Genomic DNA, 20,372 nt, shown 5'->3' on the forward strand with positions numbered 1-20,372 from the left:
AAAAAGACTTACCAAACACTTATTTGAAATGTTTTAAGCGATCCGTGAAAATATTTTCGATTTTTAAAAACGTATAGTATATTTTTATAAATTTACACAAAAATAGCCGAAAAACACTCGTTTTCACACTGTTTGTCGTACCCGGTATGTTTTTCGAGCCAAAAACCGAACCCGAAATAAATTTGGACTTGGCTTTTCGCTTATAGGCTTGTACATTCAGAAATATGGGTCAAATGGGCCCAAGGGGAGCCCTTTAACTTTCCGGGCGCTAAGTAGTGTTACCCCCCATTAAGAAACTTTTATCATATTCTAAAGTGTAGATATTTTGTTATCCATATTTTTTCCAGAAGATAAACAAGTCCTTGCTGTTCTTCAAAGTTCTCTCAAGAAATTTAGGTATTTTGTCAATTTAATCAATTTTTATACATGTTAAAGTGTGTTAAAATTCATATAAACATAGTATGATTGATAAAAATCATTTCTAACCATGTAAAAATCTTAAAAATGGTCCAAAAATATGTTTTGATCATACACATGGTTAGAAATCAGAATCATACTCTTTTTGTCCATAAACAGGGATCAGAGGGTTTAAACAGCGTTTTTACGGTTCAAAAGTTCAGTTTTATACCCTAACCGAAACCCTAAGTTAAGGGGCTGTTTTGTTGATGAAACTTGCTTGGTTTGTGATATAGGACCTGTATCTAGTTTCATAGAAGCACAAGAACCCGAAAACTTGATTAGAAGGGCGAAAACGAACCAAAACCGCTAACGTAATACCGAATCACTCGATTACGGGCTGTTTAGGATTTGATGTGCATATTTTTAGGTCATGAAGGCTCATTGGGACACTCAAGTACGAAGGAATTCTCCACTTCATTAAGGAAGGTTTCAGAGACAGAGGATCAAAGCAGGGGAACGAGGCGACCGGAGGGAGGGTTTGGTATGGTAGTGAGACCAATAGGGAAACATAATAAATAGGGAGTATGTGAAAGATCCATTGACACACGAAGGTAGAAGTCAGGTATGTATTAAATAGCATAGCTACTGAATTCGCAAAGACTCCTTCCTCTTTTAAGTTAAGTGAGGAACTCGCCTGAGGGAAAGGGACTGCGACCTTCAACTCCCAAGATATATCATATAATATAGCATGTTTCCCTGAAGAAGGATTGGAGTGATTTTCCTTTGGTCCATAAACGCAAGAATCGCGAGACAGCAGACATCGGCCGATGAGGCTAGTAGGGCCCTAGTCCTGTAACCATTTAGAAGGGGCAATGATAATTCCTAACTGAGAAGTCACCACGAGCATAACAATCTTATTGGAACTTTTCAAGGACATCAGGGACCATATCACTGAGTCCCTGTTCAAATTTGGTAATTTTTTAACCATCCGAGAATATTTGGCAAATTTATTACCGAATTGGGACGTTTATTTGGGAAAAATAGTTAAATTGCTTGAAAAATTATGAAATGTTGTGGGGAACTCAGATTTGGTATATTATCATAACATATGAAATTTGGGGTCATTTGGAAAACCGTAAGTATGTTTTATGTATTTGCGTTTATTTGAATTTTCATAGTCGTTTTTGGCTTGGAAATGATATTTGGCAAAATTGTTAGAGTTTGGGATTTTTCCAGGCTGTTTTGGGACATATTATGGTCACTCAGAAATTTTGGTGGAATTTTTAGAGATCGTTGGTATAAACGAACGATTTTCGGGCTAAATATAGCAGATAAAATGAATTTTTATAAATTAATAAGTCAGTAAATAATTCCAAAAATACTTTATAAAAATCTACATACTTTAATTGATATGCTTCTAAATTTTCATAATTTAAGGATTAACGGATAATTAATTATGCTAATTCAAAAATTAAACAAATTCAATTATGATAAAAACCGACAGGTTCGTGATAAACAAATCTGTTGGAATATCAGAACATCAAGAGTAGCCAAAAATCATATTTTTTGGATTAACTAAGTAAAATGAACTTTTTATGAGAAACCCGGACAATTTGGATAGATTGTGCAAAATCAAGATGAATAAACGGAAACGAGCTCAGTAGCGAATCCAGAACCCCAATGTGTGATCTTCCTTTATAATTTAATCATTTTATCGACCAACACATTTACCCAAACTTATATCCCCATAACTGTTTTCTGAACGCAAAAACGAACAACTTGGCCCAGCTAGGAAAACGGGAAAACTTAGCCAAGTTCGATTTTAAATATTAGACATTGAACAACATACAATCTAAGCCTGTTGACACTTTCTGGGCGTAACAGCTATGCCCAGATTAAATATACGGCCCGGTCTAGTATTGAGATTATAATAATACTAAAATATTAATATTATTATAATATTGATTATAGGGACCGGTAATTACGAGTCAAACAAACTACGAGCCGATACTGTACTGAATCCTGATTAAATGTGAGTTTAATGACCCCACTTTTTAACTATTTTTACCAACTTTCGGGGTGAAAAACATGTTGATACATATCTGCACACTATGAATTGTTTGATGATGGGAATTATCTAAGTGCTAACACATGAAAGTCCCCGAACACAGTGATTAACTTCGAGCCGTTGGCTTGTGAATAGTACTATTGGTTTAACAAACGCAAACGGAATCGGCCTGGTTTCCGTGTCCCATAGCGTAGTTTGCACATGACCATACTTATACAAACAGGCTATGTAGTGTTAGACATAGCTCCGGGGCATGTTGTGGGCGGAAGGGGAGCCACAGTGGTTGATTGAGCGTGGGAAATGAATGCACGCAACACAGATAGTCAAAGCTTCACTGTAGCTTAGCATAATTGCATCATAAACATACACACAGACGTACTTGTGAACGTACATACATGCATACTTGCGTATTTACAAATTATGACTGTTGTACGCACCAACTATTTGTAGTTGACCCATTTTAACATGTTTTTCCGGTACTGGATTGGATTAAAAAGTCAATGTGCTACGTGTTTGACTTGCGATCAATGCTGGGTGCATTGAGGCAAGTGTGCTAATAGGAAGTAAAGCCGCTTAACGGGCTGGAATTAGTTTGTATCACCTAGTTATAAATGAAGTTAGATCAATGTAAAATATTGCAAAGTAGTGTGTATTGTTCTTTATAAACAATGTGGTTGATATCAGAGCTGTCAGTTACATTTCCGTTTTACGCTTCCGCAAATCGCTTAACGGGGTGTGACAAAATTGGAGGCTAAAAATGTCACAACCTAACCTAGGGCGGAAATGCAGGGGCCTGATCCGATTGCTCATAGCTCGAAGATACTATCATAAATATAAATTACAATATATAATTAATTATTTTGTTCAAATAATACACACAATAATTAAATACAACCAAACAATTCAAATAAATAAATACAACAAGTCTAAATCCATATATGTCTTCATTATAATCCTAAACTCTTTCTAAGTGCCCATAGTTCAACTTCAAGCAACTTGCATATGCGTAGAAAATGGAGTTTTGTCAACAAACATGTTGAGTGAGTTTATCACCAAGTTTTGACACCAAAAATAATGTTAATATAATAAATAAGCAAAACATAATAAATGTGATAATGAAATCAAACCATAAGCAAATAGATGCATTGCCAAGCGAATCGGGCGCCGGTAAATCGACCATGAGCAAATAATGAGAATAAGACCGTTGCCAAGCGAATCGGGCGGTGGTCAATAGAATGAGAACCCTCTCCAAGGGGATATGTCAAGCGATTGCATACAAAGACAAATAAGCACATAACAAGTAGATTTGATTAATCACACACAATTATATGTTTGTTATTTTTGATATGTATGTATATATAGATATGTATGTATAGTATGATATACGCATATGTCCCCAAAACGTTTGTGAAAATTGAGTAAAATAGGGGAATGATAAAACTCACTTGATCGATTAAGCCAAACGGGAATGAATACGATAAGAAACGATAATCACACTCCTCGAGAATTACCGACAAGAATCCTAATTAAATAATATAATATTATGAACGAATTATAAATGATGTAATACGTATTATGAATTTAGGAGTTCAATGCGGATTGAGTTATAATTATTATCGGTATGTTGTGGATTGAACGATTGATCCTACGGATTATTATTATTATTGCAAAAAAAATATTATTAGTTACCTGTGGATTGAACGATTGATCCTACGGAGTTCGATGCGGATTGAGTTATAATCATCGTTTGTCATAAAAATCGGACTTGAGAATAATCAACTTAAATAAATATGAGTTAAGATATTTATAATGATAAACGCTTAATTATATAATTATCATAAAATTTATATTTTGGAAATCTTAACAAAAATTGATGGTAAAAATATAGTTAACACTATTAATACATTTATTATAGTTTTGTTTTAATAATACATATATGTATATGTATATATATATATATATATATATATATATGTCTAATAAATACGAGCAAATTCATAAAGACGTTTTACGACGAGAAACATCCATATCAGTGTCGGTTTTTAATTAAAAATATTATAAAGGGAAGTTAATTATAAGGTTATAGCTTTTCAAGTTTGTGACTTTGGGATTAGGTTAATTCGATTAAGATGTTTTAAAATATTATAATAGTTAGTAATTAATAACTTAAATATTAATGATAATGCAAAAATATACCTATTTTAATTAATTTGTTTAATAGATTAAACTGGGAAGTGGATATTCCCGAATCATCGAGATAGTCCTATTCCAATTAAACCTTTAGAATTAGACAAAATATAAAGTAGGTAATTAAATTAGATTAAATTGGGAATTCATGTATTTTTCCTTTTTCATAAAATCGTTATAAATATTAAGAAGTAAGTAATTTGAATTATCAATAATGGAAATTTGAGTAAATAATAATTTCTAAATTAAAGTGAAGCATATAATAAAATAAGATGAATGCGAGACTAGATATGCATGAACCACCATGACTATTCTAACAACTACGAATTTATCATTTAAAATGTTCAAAATTTTCAAAAAAAATCATAGTAGGGAGTTGAAATATTTACGATGATGTTCAATCAAAAGGTCAATTTAATAATAAAAGTTAAATTAATTATTGAAAACTTTTTAATTTAAATGGAAATTAAATTTAGAGAATACATAATTTAGTTTAACAATAATAAAATTTACAATAATTGAATTTTAATAATAAAGATTTATAAAGTGGAAAATAAGTTGTGAAAACTATCATGATATTTGAGGAAAACGAGAGATAATAATATATTTATAGTTTAAAGTTGAGTATAAGGATTTAAATGTACTTAGAAATTTATAGTTTGAGGATATGGATATAATTTAAATAATATTTAACGGATACGATTAGTATAAGATTCCTTGTTTGGTGTATTTTAGTTTTGTCGAGATTGACGGTTGGTCGGTTAATAGCATACAGCAGCACTCCTTGGTGATTCTGGTAGTCGAATGGCAATTACGGGAAACAGGTGAACGACGTTGATTCTTACGAAAGACATTTTATGAGGACCAACAATGGAAATGTGTAAGATGACAGGTGAGTTGTAGGAATGAGTTGATGTTAAATAATGGGGATGCGTATGTATATGTATATGTATGTATATGAATTAATACTAGTGAAGACTCGAGGACGAGCCAAGAATTAAAATAATATGTATGAGTTTGAAGCATTTAAGTAAATAATGTTTTATAAGATTTTTCAAAAATAAAATAACCAAGCATATCAAACGAGTTGACCTCCCATGAGCTTTCCATGGCAATTTGAATGGCCCAACTAAATAAACAACATAAAGTTTGTGAATTGGCCTCCCATGAGCGTTTCATGGCAATTTGATGGCCCAATTCAAATAACGTGTAACAAACAATTGAGTTGTTCAGCCCATGAGTGTGTACATGGCATTTAACTGACCCAACTAATTAACGAGTTATCGAATCAATGGAGTTGTTCGGACCATGAGCGTTACATGGCATTTAACCAACTCAATTAAATATCGAATCAACGAATCAAATATAAATAGTTGGTATATCTCGGGAACCACCCCGGACGATACGTTCCAACCCAAAAATCAAATCGAAAATGGTTAAAGAAATTAATAGTTGGAGTGCCCATGGATTTCCATGCATTTTTCACCCAACTAAGCATTTAAAATAATTTAAAACAAAAATTTAGAAATATAACCGTTTAGCCGGTTATGTTTACCACGCAACCGTTTAGCCAATTACGGGTATCACTTGAAGTTATGGTTGTACGAGATTTGCCATACCCCCACGCTTCAAGGTGAAAGAGCAAAACAAAACACAGGAATTCTTAAGGAATTTCCCACAATAAAAGATAATCTACCAAAAATTAAGAGAATTTAAAATTTTTGAAGGTTGAGGCATAACCTCGGAATTTGTGTGTGTGTGCAATAAATAAACAAGATAAGTACAATTTAAATAATTAATCTAAGCAAGCTGTAAACAATTTTTTTAATAGCACATAAGGCACTTCAGATAATCACGTATAGGGTTCCTAACATATGTCTATGACAATTTCTAACGACCTATGTTATAACCTTCAGCTCTGATACCAATCTGTCACACCCCAACTTAAGGCGGAAATGCTGGGGCGTGATATGACTGCTCACAGCTCGAATATACTATCATAAATATAAATGACAATACGTAATTAATTATTTTGTTCAAATAATACACACAATAATCAAATACAACCAAATTCAAATAAATAAATACAAGTCTAAATCCATGTATGTCTTCATTATAATCCTAAAGTCTTTCTAAGTGCCCATACTTCAACTTCAAGCAACCTACATTTTTCGTAGAAAATGGAGTTTTATCAACAAACATGTTGAGTGAGTTTATCATCAAGTTTCGACACCAAAAATAATGTTAATATAATAAATAAGCAAAACGTAATAAATGCGGTAATGAAATCAAACCATAAGCAAATAGATTGTCGACTAAACCATTGCCAAGCGAATCGGGCGCCGGTAAATCGACCATGAGCAAATAATGAGAATTAGACCGTTGCCAAGCGAATCGGGCGGTGGTCAATAGAATGAGAACCCTCTCCAAGGGGATATGTCAAGCGATTACATACAAAGACTGTAACATTTCGGATTTTTCGAAACCGTATTCGTTTAAGTTTAACCCGACATGAAATATTTTAGATCATTATAATTACTCAAGAATCAAATATTTAAGTTTCCTAATGTTAACTTTAGGCCCTCGTACTTTAAATAACGTTTAAATCCTTATTTAAAACATAAAAAGCTCAATAATGGACCAAATATCAAACTACAGGGACTAAATATGTAAAAAAATGAAACTTTCCCCTTTGTGGGCCGGGGCGCTGCACGACGGGAACCACCCTAGGTGACCGCGCGGCGCGAAGGGGTACCTGCACAGATCGTTTATGCTCTAGTTTGTTTTCTAACTCGTTTAAGGTATAAAATCGTTTATTTTAGGCATATTAGAGAGAATTAAGGGACAAGAAATAATCCTATATCTGAAACATAAGTATAATCTTGTTTCTTATCATCCAAGATCAAATCTTTTGATTATATTCAGTGATTTATTCATAAAAGTATGATTTACTTACCTAAACGAGCTAAAAGCCCATAATTAGTTCGTTTTTCCTATTCCTATATAAACACATCATAATTCCCTGTTGTAAACCTTAATCTAACCCTAAAAAAAATCTTACAGCCGTCCTACCTTCTGCCCAGCTTGAATCCTCTCGGTTTTTAGTGTTTTCGTTGAAGAACCATTTACATTCTGTTAACTTTGCTCGCTTTAGGATCCTTGACTTCCATTTCTCGTCAATCCTTTCACTTTCCGGGTAAGTTGTAAACTATAAAATCGTTCATACATATTCCCTAGTCAATAGCCTTCAATCAATTTCGGTGATTGAAGGGTGTTGACTAGTCAATTGCTTTAAAACCCGCTAAAGGGTAAAACAGTCAACAAGTTTGACTTATCGTTTTCTCACACTTCTGGTTGGATTCAACATTCGGTTCAGAAGACTTTTATTCTCGTAACTTAATTTTAAGGGTTCTAACCAAGACCCGACTCCCGACTCGAAGTTCGGATTCTGGTCAGACTTGACTCGTTTAAACATTTAATTCAACATAAGTAGAGTTCTACTCATCCATTTGGGTTGATTTCAGCGGCATTAAGTTCGTTTTTATTTATAGTTTCATATCACAAAGTTTCAGGTTCTGATTCGTTATCTCGTTTGACGCTTTAGTTGACGACTCGCTTAAACCTTACTCGTTTATCGTATTTATTAATCACTTGCCTTCCATCTAAGGTGAGTTTAATCATTCCCCTTTTTATACACTGTTTTCTAATGTTTTGGGGACATATGCGTACTTACTCATATTTTCTATTCTGTATATATACTCAAAATCGCAAACATAATTATTGTGTGAATATCAGTTGAATGCTATTTGCTAATTGCTACATGTTTAATTGTTTACTTGATAACGTTTTAGAGAGGTCCATCATATCCCCTTGTATAGGGTTCTCATTAGTATGATCATACGACCGTCTTAGTAACCGGAGCCCAATTCGCTTGGCGAAGGTAAACCGACAATTTAGTCATTGTAATCAATGCCCGATTCGCTTGGCAACGATTCATTGGTACACGAGTACAACTTGATTTTGGTTTGTTAAGGTTTGATTGATTATTACCACATAGATTGGTTTGCGCATTTATCATTTGTCATTTCTCAATTATATATATATATATATATATATATATATATATATATATTATTTGTTGTTTCAAAATTGGTGATCATCTCACTCAACATGTGTTGTTGATCAAACTCCATTTTCTACGCATATGCAGGTTGCTTAGATTGAAGTATGGATTTTTAGTCAAGACCATAGGTTATATTTGTAAGGCCCCGTTACCGGTAGCCCTACTTTCGTGTTGGATTTACTCATAAACACCGTTCTAAATATCAGAGTTAATTAAAAATTTACGCGGAATATAAAACTTTCATAAAACTTTACATAATTCATAACTTGTCTCAAAACATCCTTTGTCTTTCAACATTAAAGCATTAAAATTAAAACATCATAAGTCTTCAGATGCCAGATTCTTGTTCAGTGCCATGTGTCTCCTCAAGCGAGCTGCCTCATCCTACTCACCTGCGTGCATACTAAAAGTCAGCTACGCTGAGTGAGTTCTAGTTAATCACATAATCATACAATACATTCTTACGCTTCATACTTAATCTCTTAACTTTTTTTCATATACACCTAAGTGCTTTTACTTTCATTTTTACTTTCATACTTTCTTTACATTCATAATCATACGTTCATTTTTACCTTCATGCTTTCCTTACATACATAATCATACTTTTTAAAGAGCCTTTCGCCCTATAACCTCACAGATATTATAAGGGTATGGTCCCTAGTTTTCGAATATTAGAAGGGTTCGATTCCCTAACATCACAGATATTATAAGGGTCTGGTCCCTATCATCACAGATATTATAAGAGTCTGGTCCCTAGTTTTCGAATATTAGAAGGGTTCGATTCCCTAACTTCACAGATATTATAAGGGTCTGGTCCCTATCATCACAGATATTATAAGGGTCTGGTCCCTAGTTTTCGAATATTAGAAGGGTTCGATTCCCTAACATCACAGATATTATAAGGGTCTGGTCCCTATCATCACAGATATTATAAGGGTCTGGTCCCTAGTTTTCGAATATTAGAAGGGTTCGATTCCCTCTTCGTTACCATACAACCATACATCATACCTCGAGTATTAGTAGGGCTCGGTACCCTTTTCGTAACCATATAACCATACATCATACCTCGAGTATTATTAGGGCTCGGTACCCTTTTCGTAACCATACATTATACATCATACCTCGAGTATTATCATTTCTTTCTTCTATTATCTCTATCATGTTCATACACATAAACATACATAACATACTTACCTTATACATAGCGTTACAACCTGACAGTACGTGCAATATCCGAAGATCGTTCACGTACTATCAAGCAATCATTCATACATTTAACATTATCCACATAAGGCATACACTTATCTCTTAGGATAAGTGTATTAACAAACATATTGAATATGCACACAGCCCCGAAAACGTAACACATAAATGGGGCTAGAAACTCACCTGAACACGGTTACGTTCTCCGTTGATCGTAATCCCTTTCTTCAGTTGTGCACGGCTGACTGTATAAATAGTATACATATCAATTTAACTATCACTACTTATAACATCTTTATAATCTTAATTACTACCTACAACGAACGGGGATCCGGGGGCAGCGCCCCTGGCAGCGGGGTCTAGGGGCGGCAGCCCCTAGCAGGGTCCAAGGGGCAGAGCCCCTGGCTGGGGTCGAGCTGCCAGGTCTGCTTGGAAAAATTGTATTTCCATTAACCGTCTTAACACATTTTTCATTAGATTTTTAATTTATTTTCTAATCGAACTTGACTTTAGGCGAAGTTAACCTTAGGCGAACTTAGCTTTAGGCGAAGTTACCAGCTAGGCGAACTTAGCTTTACAGCGAAGTTGCCATCAGGCGAACTTGGCTTCAGGCGAAGTTGTCATCAGGCGAACTTGGCCTCAGGCGAAGTTACCAGTTAGGCGAACTTAACTTTACAGCGAAGTTGCCATCAGGCGAACTTGGCCTCAGGCGAAGTTACCAGTTAGGCGAACTTAACTTTACAGCGAAGTTGCCATCAGGCGAACTTAGCTTGCAGGCGAAGTTCATCAGGCGAACTTAGCTTGCAGGCGAAGTTCGTCGCTTTGAAGGCGAAGTTGCCCAGATGAAGGCGAAGTTGCCCAGACAGCCGCTGTTTTAGTTTCTGATCGGCATTTCGAGCGATTTTAACACCCTTGCTATGGTTCAATATCACCCACTACGCTACCCGACCATTTTTGGTCGTTTATACACTAAAAAGCTTGGATCTTTAAACTTCAAAGATCAAGAATCATACCTTTTTGGGCTTGTTTGGATCTCGTTTACTTGCTTATCACCACTAATCGCTCTTTCTTTCACTCGGGTCTGCCGGATCTGCCCGGATCTGCCTTCGGTCCGGCGGCGAAGTTAGTGTGGTATGTGTGTGTTTTTGGAGTGTTAGGGAGTTTGGTGAAAAATGAAGATATTTTGGGATTTTGGGGGTATTTATATCCCTGAAATCCCATTCTCATTTAACCCCTCTCAATTAATCCAAGTCCAAGACCCGCTCCTTACCCGATATTAATTAATTACGCGAAATCACTAAACATAACTTCCTTTATTCATCATTAAAATTTTAGGATGTTACAATATTGAAGACAAACTTAAATTTAATTGATTGTATTTATTTATTTGAATTGTTTTGTTGTAATTGATTATTGTGTGTACATTTGAATTAAAATAATTAATTAGATATTGTCATTTATAATTATGATAGTATCTTCGAGCTGTGAGCAATCGGATCACGCCCCAGTATTTCCGCCTTAGGTTGGGGTGTGACAAAGACAAATAAGCACATAACAAGTAGATTTGATTAATCACACACAATTACACGTTTGCTATTTTTGATATGTATGTATATATAGATATGTATGTATAGTATGATATACGCATGTGTCCCCAAAACGTTTATGAAAATTGAGTAAAATAGGGGAATGATAAAACTCACTTGATCGATTGAGCCAAACGGGAATGAATACGACAAGAAACGATAATCACACTACTGGCGAATTACCGACAAGAATCCTAATTAAATAATATAATATTATGAACGAATTATAAATGATGAAATACATATAATGAATTTAGGAGTTCGATGCGGATTGAGTTATAATTATTATCGGTATGTTATGGATTGAACGATTGATCTTACGGATTATTATTATTGCAAAAACAATATTATTAGTTACCATTATAATAATCATCGTTTGTCATAAAAATCAGATTTGCGAATAATCAACTTAAATAAATATGAGTTAAGATATTTTATAATGATAAACGCTTAATTATATAATTATCATAAAATTTATATTTTGGAAATCTTAACGAAACTTGATGGTAAAAAATACAGTTAACACTATTAATACGTTTAAATACGTTTATTATAGTTTTGTTTTAATGATATATATATATATATATATATTTGTCTAATAAATACGAGCAAATTCATAAAGACGTTTTACGACGAGAAACATCCATATTAGTGTCGGTTTTTAATTTAAAAAAATGATTTATTATTATTAATAATATATATATATATACACACGAAAACTTAGAACGAAACTTAGTCGATACGAAACGTTTAACTTTTGATGACATCGGTTTGAATAAAATATTGTTTAGTTGATATTTAATATTAATTATAATATATAGCAAATCATTTAAGAGAATTAAAAACAACAAAAATATGAAAATACCCCAAAAACGGCTACTACGAGACTCGAACTCAGGTACAAGCCAGCTCAAAGGAATAACACACACCCTATCCAACTGAGCGAGGGTGTCAGTTGGTTAGGATATGTAAACGCATATTTATATACAGAAGGTAATGATACCCAGATTTCATCATAAACCCTAATTATGTAATCGTTTAATCCGTTAGTTGTTCATTGAATTAATGTTAGGGTTAAGGTGCAGCATAATAAAACGAACTCAACCATATAATGTATTACCTACTGCGATGATTATATACGTTCCAATTGTGAAGTAACAGTGCCGGCCAAAAAGGAAGCGACGAACAGAGGTTACAGCCTTTGGCAATCCAATTAACCAAGGAGCTTCGACTCGCGCTGGTATGAGAGAGGTGCAGGCACGAGGAATTGAGTTGTGAACAAGCTTAGGTTATATAATCAAATTTTAGGTCAAGTCGGCTAACTAACGAATCAATACACATTATAGATGATCGGGTTTCCTAATTCATTAGGTCGTTTAGGCCGAAATTAGTAAGAGAAATCAAAGACTGGATTCAATTCCTAACTTAGATCGTTAATTTAGGCTCAAGTAATCTATACGGGTACGGGTTTCGGGTTAACGGGTCATGGGTTACCAGATTACGGGTTTGGTTAGACGGGTTATAAGGATATTATGCAGAAATTGTATTTTGGTCCTTGAAGAGTTGAGGTGGAACATTATAGATTTAAAGTTTAGTTTTGGGTTAAAAGTGCATATTTTTTTAGTTATATATATATATATTACATAAATATAATAAATAAATATAAATTGTATAATAATTCCTCAATAAACATGATATTTTTTAATGTTAAACTTTCCCGAATATAAAACGGGTCGAGTAACGGATATAAATCCATACATGGAAAACCCGAGTTGTTACAAAAAAGGGAAAAACAATCACTTCCTCTGCAACCACAAACATGTTATCCAGTGAACAAATTCAAAGAGAGGAAGATGACCTGTTTATAGATAGAGATAGAGTTGAGATTCTGAAGTGACTATTTCAGAGGAATTAATGATGAAGAATTTGGAAGTTTATCAAAGCATGAATTGAAAAAGATCTATGAAAGGTAATTAAGACTGTATAATGAGGAATTGAAAAGGATGGAAGAAATGGAGAAAGTGAAGAAAGTTGTGCCAGAACTTGTCACTGTGAAGCCAGAGCCAGAAGACTATGATGCAACGCTGGATAGTGAGACAGCTAACATGATAAGTGTTCTGTGTAAAAGAGGGGAGCACTATTTCCAGTGGGTATATGAAGTCGGGGGAAGAAATAAAGAAAATATATGATGAGTAACAACTGAAACAATCATAAGTAGTCTCATCTTCAAAAAGACCATCCTCTCACAGACTCTCAACATCCAGAGTGAAAATTCCTCTAACTAGATCTGAAGTATAAAGGCAAGAGCGTCCAAAGACAAATGTGAATTTGCCTACAAACTTGTACTTGGATGCAAGGTCCAAAAATCTGAAAGTCATCTACAAAGTGGAAAAGAAAACATGATTATATTCAAGGATGACTTCAGGGATTTCTCAAGGGAGCAGCTAGATGAAATGGCAACACTCAAACTTTATAACTATCAGCACAAGGATAGTTTTGCTGGTCAACAGAGAAATGAGCTTTCAAAATACTTGCATGATCAAAACAGAGCTGGTTTCCCTTTATTAGACAAGAAAAGAAAATGGTATTATTCTAGCTAAGCAGGCAAAAAGGAACAAGAAATTGAGGGAAGTCTGATTATCTGAGTATTCTTTTATTCAACCTGAAAGGCAAGGTACTTCTAGAAGGAGTGTGCAAACAAGTTCAAGTACCAGAAGAGAAGTGCCAGCTTCCAACCCTCCAAGAAGGAATTTAAGAGAAAGTATAAGTATGAGGAGAGAAATGACAGTGCCAAACTCTAAAGTGCAGAAAAGTGGCAAGATTGCCAGCATTGGGTACAACAAAAGAAGTGGAACTTTTACTTTAAGGAATTCTGAAGGTGAAGTCTTGGGGATCGTTGAAAATAACTCTAAGCTGGAGTTTATACATATCAGAGATCTGACAGAAATCAAGGAATGTGAGATACCATTAGATTCCTCAGATCATGTTGAATTAGATATGTTCCAGCAAAGAGCCACAGCAGTGCGAAAAAGGAAGATAAGTAGGGCTAAAAGGTATGAACAAAGGTAAAGTTGCAAGTATCTTACTGAAATTATCACTTGAATATTGCTTGTAATTTTATCTTACTTTGTAATTTTATGCTTTCTGTATTTTGATGTGTAATGCCCTTGAGGCAGAATTTGCTTATGTAATGTAATTTGATTTCTGTATGAAATTTGATGTGTATTTAAACAAAGTGTAAGTAACATAGGTATGTTTTGGTGCATCGAGCTTGTTCCAATCTAGGGGGAGATTGTTGGGTCAGAAAATTGACAAGGAAGATTGGAATCTTCTCAACCTCCTTTGAAATGGTCAAGTATGGAACTCGAGCAAGCTTAGACCTTCGGGCACGACTTCTACTAGCCCGAGTACGATATCTTACTCGTGAAAGGTTATCTTCTGGAAATTCTTCTAAGTGTTCAAAGCTTCGAGCAAGCTACACTTCGTCAAGCAAGGATGTTCTCCGTTAAGCACAGTTTGCTGAGCAAACACTGGATCTATCCAAGCTAAAACCAAAGATTACAAGTATTTGGTGGGTCGAGCATGGATACAATAAAGGATGATCTCAAAATGTTCTAAGTAAAGTTATGAGCATGGTTCAATCTCGAGCAAGCTTCAGTACCCGAGTATACTAGAATTGTTATCAATAAACCTTAGTGAAGATTGAAGAGATCTAGAAGAATATGTTTGCTCATGGGATTTGTTCGAGCAAAGTTGGGATAAGTTATGAAGATTGAAGTCTATTGGATAGAATATTTTCTAAGAAAAATATTCCAAGTAAAGGTTACTTAAAGAAATGCTTCGAGCATACTCAGTGTTACAAGGTCTGCTCGACAAGGATATACCATACTCAAAGACCTAGTTTACACTTATGTTTATTTTAATTGTATTTTGTAATCATTAAGGTTTCTAGAAGGAACGTCCATAGGCCCATATAAAGGATACTAGGGTTACATCATGGGTACGCGTGCACAAACGATTAATGAGAGACTAAGACCTCGTCCCATGCAAACCTAGTATGTCTGCCGTCATTGACAAAATCCTAGACATTCAATGCAAAAACCTTAAAAACTTCCATTGTTTTGACTGATCATTTGAATATACTGGAAATCTTTTGAGTGTATTTGTGTGTAATATACAACCTACTTTCATGCTATATAACTAACATCCTGATTATATCTGATTCTGCCGGATATTTTCAGTGGGTCTTTACAAACCGATCTCGTGTTTATTCTTGGCAGCGATTTGTGTTGAACTAGATCCCGGTCCTGTCAAAGACACAATGATCTTTTTTCCTTAACATTGTGGTTTTTTAAGGGGGAAGACGGTAAAAACATTTTTGTGTTTTTTTAATTAAATTTTGAGTTATGATTCTTTTTATTAATTTTTCACTATTTTTTTACTACAAATCCTTTTCAGCATTCTCATTATGTCCCCCTTTATAGAATAATAACTTGACCCTAGTAGATTGTTGGCAATTAATTGTATTTAACGATTTAATAAGGTTGACCATAACATATCTATACTACTAAATAAATAAACCTTTCTTTATGCCACATGTCATCCATTTAACCCATCATCAGTCTCCCATTCCCGCCTCTCACCAATATCCATTTACAAACCCATTTCCTATAACAGGCCCGTTTCAATCTGAACGCCTTCTTTCATACAAACCCTAAATCATCCTCCAGCTTAATTACTTTGTCTCCGGTGTTGCAGCTGCACCCGCCACCGCCACCCCTTTTTTCTCACCGGATTTTACACTGGTCCGATTCATCTGTTAAATCATTCTTCAGCTACCTTCGTCTCCGATGTTGCAGCCGCAACCGCCACCGCCACCCCCTTTTTCTCACCTGATTCCACCACTGGTCCCGCCGACAACCCTTTTGGTACACCAGTCTTTGGACCTCAGGCTGGTATGTTATAGTTCTTGCTTTCTCATATGATTCGGTGTTCGTTAATTATTTATATAAACCCTAAATCGATTTCAGTATGTATTTAGGCATGAATTGATTAACAAGCAGCATCTCACCATTGTTTATTCTTCGATTTCATAATGTATGAAATTATGTTCGATATGTGCCTTTTATCTTTATTTTTGTTTTGATATAAACTCTAAATCGTGTTCCTTATTCTTCTTAGGGTCGATTATTTATTTGTTGTTTTAACCAAATGTTCTTCAATTTTGTGAATTTCGATGATTATGTTTATTATTATTGCATAGATGTTATATCATTTTGATTAACAGGTGAAAACCGAGGAGCATCGACTAATACAAGAACAGCTCAACCAAAAGGTACAATTTTAAACGTCCATTGCAGATTTCTGTTGCCTTTTGATATTCTTTGTTTTCTGATGTATCAATATTTTTTATTTTTGCAAGATAATTGAATGTGAAGGACTAAAAGAAAACATTGCATCCTTAAAACAACTTCTTTCAGATGCAAATTGTGAACCTCAATCCGAGGAAGAGTTTGCAAAGCCTGAAGAAACAAAGGAACTTTTGCCTCAGCAAGCTCAGGTTTGTTAATCTTTTCATATGTCAGCACTTCTTTTAGAGGTTCCATCTTCTTTAAATTTTTAAAAATTAGTTAATATATATAAAAGGATTATTAAAGTCATATATTATAATTAATAAACTACAAAAAATGAAAAACAAACTCAAATCTTTCTTCCTCTCGATCCAGCACTAGAAGATTCGTTACGTCTTATCATCATAATTTATGCCTCGCCGATTGCTTCAGCGACTAAGGTATAGTTTTTAATTACTCCGGCGTGTCCTCAAATAATCCATGCCTCGCCAATTACTGTGTTAAGATATATAATTGAGTTGAAACGGACACAGTTTTATACTTTTACCTAATAAGGTCTTAAAGAGTACTAAATATGTCTATGTGTACCACTCTTTCAATGGTTTGATGATGTAAACTCTCCTGACGTATCTGGTGTCTGTGGACAAGTTCTTACTTTATTATCAGAGATGCATGGGTGTGAAGTAAGTCTATATATCTACTTAAATGTTACTTCTTCTAGCTTGCAATAATTTGCTTTCTCTGTGGTCCAAGATAGTAGAGATTACTATACCAGAGCTTCAAAAGATGCGCATAGCACATATCGTTTCATATGGTAGTGAAGCCCTGTGCTCATTAATGCCTCGATTCCTAGAAAGGTATGTGTGTTTTGTTATGTATAATTATAAACATGTTAATCACAACTTTATTGTAATCGTTTTGAGTTTAATGAGAAATATAATTTTTAATGTTACTATAGTAGTCTTAATTTACAAGTAAAACGATTTCAGAATTCTAAAAACATTAAAAATGGACTTTTGGTGAATGACAGGTTGTTTGTTTTTCATGCAGGAACTTTCAGAAACTTGCATTGGATAGTCGTATAAATTTGGCAGTTATTCAGTCATTCACAGGCTCAGACTATGTTGCTGCCCAACGTCTTAGGTAAAAAAAAATTCTTTATTATGATAGCTAGAGAAATAGTTATAATTTAATATGCTACAGATGGAGATTAATGTATTAACACATGGAAATCTTCAAGAAGGTGGACATTATTGTGACCCCTTCAACAGGGTATGATAAGCTCAGCAGCTACTGTATGTATGTATGTATGTATGTATGTATGTATGTATATGTTGATTGTTTTCATGATCTAATTGCGTTATTGTTCTGCATGACTGCACCTAAGATTCACCCGAGTGCACTTGCTTGTGGTGAATCGGATCTGGAGGTTACAGGTGCATAGTTAACTTAAGAAAAGATTATCTGTTATTTATACAAACAAAATGGAATGTGAGTCTAATTATTATTATATGTGTGTGTTGTTCAGCTAGCCTAATGAAATATGGATTGACAGCAAATGTTCTTGGATTCCTGGCCATTTCTGTCCCTGTGAGTGTGTATGGAAATGATAAACGTAACCACTCCTCGTGTCTTATGTTGTTGTCTGCGTCTAACTAGGTTGGTTATGATAAGCAGGGACTTCCAATAGGGCTGCAACTAATAGGACGGCCTTGGTGTGAAGCAACGATTTTGCGTTTGGCTGCTGTTATAGAGGTAAAAGTTAACCTTTGTACTTTCAACTAATTTAAGTAAAATCATTGTGGACTTGTCTAAATTTAAAGATAATCATATTAATTAAAGCTGGAAAATATATAATGTATTTGACCTTAAAAGTCAAAGAGAAGACTAAACATGAAGACCGTTGACTATTTGCATTTACGTTTGCAGCAACAATGGAATGAACCTAAGAAGAAGCCTGTAATATATTTTGATGTTACAAATACAAAGGGTAAGTGAGAACAAGTTTAAGGCTATTGATGAGTGCTTAAGGGTTACTTGATTCTAAACCATGACTTTTGTTAACTTTCATGTTTTTTTTTGACAATTTGCTTTAATTATGGAATTTTATTTTAAGTATATATTTACAAGTCCAATTTGCTTTAATATATATTATGTTAAGTATATATTTTAAGTATATATTATTTAGTTTTTAATATATTGTACTAGCTATTAATATTAAGTTTTTATAAACAATGAATTTTCACATTGATTTAGATAAAATAATTAATTTCAAATTTCAAAAAAAGAAATTTTCACTTTATGTTTGGTTCTCAATGAAGATTAATAAAAGACAAGGCCGATTGCTTTAGATAATTTGTTTGTTTTTGAGACAACATGTTTTAACATATGGCCAGTTATGTGTTCCATTATATATAGTTGAAACAAAACTAAAGTGAAACTAATAATTTTAATATGGATGATAAAGTTACAAATATTGTATACAAAAAAATATTTAGAGATTTACGAATTTGTAATTTTTTATTTCCATACTGCGTATTATGTAATTTATTCAATTATATATTATATTTTTTTATATGTTGAACATATTTTTTATATTTCACATTGTGTTATTATTTAAATAAATTTATTTATTTTAACCCGTGTTCTACACAGGTACCTAACCTAGTAACACAATGTACAAAACTCAATTTAAAAAACAGAATGACAAACCAATAATACAATGTATAAAAACCCACTAATTTTTTATATACATTAATATGGTACACATATTAAAGATAAAAAAAACCGTTTATTATTATAGTGATTTTTTTTTTTGAAAAAAAATTGCCGTATAAAAAAGTTGCTAACGTTTTAAAATGATTAGAGAATTAGCATGTTCGTTGCATGTGGATTAAGAAAGTCAACAATATGGATTATTCCATATATGCCTTTTCTATCATTTTTATTCTCAAATTAATCACAATCATTCAAATATAAGATTAGATTACTTCCCACACTTTTCATTTTTTGTTTACTTTGTATTTTAACCTAACCCCGAGTTAATAAAAAAAATTGAATTATTTAATAATCATTAATACGAAGTAAAATGATTCAGACAATCGTGCAAAAGGTTAATTATATGAAATGTAAGCTCAAGGACAGATTGGATGGATGTTGAACAATTCGGCCTTGAATGATCAGTGATTGACGGCCAATAACCCGCATCAAGTGATCTCGCCTATGACCGGAAAACCACACAACGTTCGCTATGTCTAAACCCCAAACCACAATGATGACGCCAACTTTCGATTATAAATGCTTTGTTTTTTTCGAGTTTTATGTTTAAGAATGTATTTGCATGAATACTGAAACTTAGAAATGGAAGATTTTCATAAACAATACTAATATTTCTCAGTTCATAAGTTTTCTTACTAATTAAGAAGAACACGAGCTGGTACTCCATACATTTCACC

General features: G+C 33.7%; 1 protein-coding gene and 1 long non-coding RNA gene across 2 annotated transcripts; both read left to right on the plus strand.

Annotated features, from left to right (window-relative positions):
* The first annotated feature begins 17,491 nt into the window (after nucleotides 1–17,491).
* LOC143629156 (fatty acid amide hydrolase-like) lies at nucleotides 17,492–18,190 on the plus strand. The gene is made up of 4 exons (XM_077098507.1): nucleotides 17,492–17,600; nucleotides 17,671–17,774; nucleotides 17,968–18,060; nucleotides 18,121–18,190. The coding sequence occupies exons 1-4, from the start codon at nucleotides 17,586–17,588 to the stop codon at nucleotides 18,137–18,139; spliced, it is 231 nt and encodes a 76-aa protein (XP_076954622.1). The 5' UTR covers nucleotides 17,492–17,585; the 3' UTR covers nucleotides 18,140–18,190.
* A 97-nt stretch (nucleotides 18,191–18,287) lies between these two features.
* LOC143629157 (uncharacterized) lies at nucleotides 18,288–18,899 on the plus strand. The gene is made up of 4 exons (XR_013152891.1): nucleotides 18,288–18,353; nucleotides 18,446–18,507; nucleotides 18,577–18,672; nucleotides 18,847–18,899. It is a non-coding gene; the product is annotated as an uncharacterized LOC143629157 (long non-coding RNA).
* Nucleotides 18,900–20,372: the final 1,473 nt, after the last annotated feature.

The sequence above is a fragment of the Bidens hawaiensis genome, unplaced genomic scaffold (genome assembly GCF_021521415.1).
Source record: "Bidens hawaiensis isolate Kalapana, Puna unplaced genomic scaffold, B.hawaiensis_p1.1 tig00005168_1, whole genome shotgun sequence".
Lineage (NCBI taxonomy): Eukaryota > Viridiplantae > Streptophyta > Magnoliopsida > Asterales > Asteraceae > Bidens > Bidens hawaiensis.

Excerpts from the sequence above, each read along its gene's own strand:
- LOC143629156 (XM_077098507.1), top strand. Across the intron at positions 17,775-17,967 it reads ATGCCTCGATTCCTAGAAAG|GAACTTTCAGAAACTTGCAT; the intron begins GTATGTGTGTTT and ends TTTTTCATGCAG.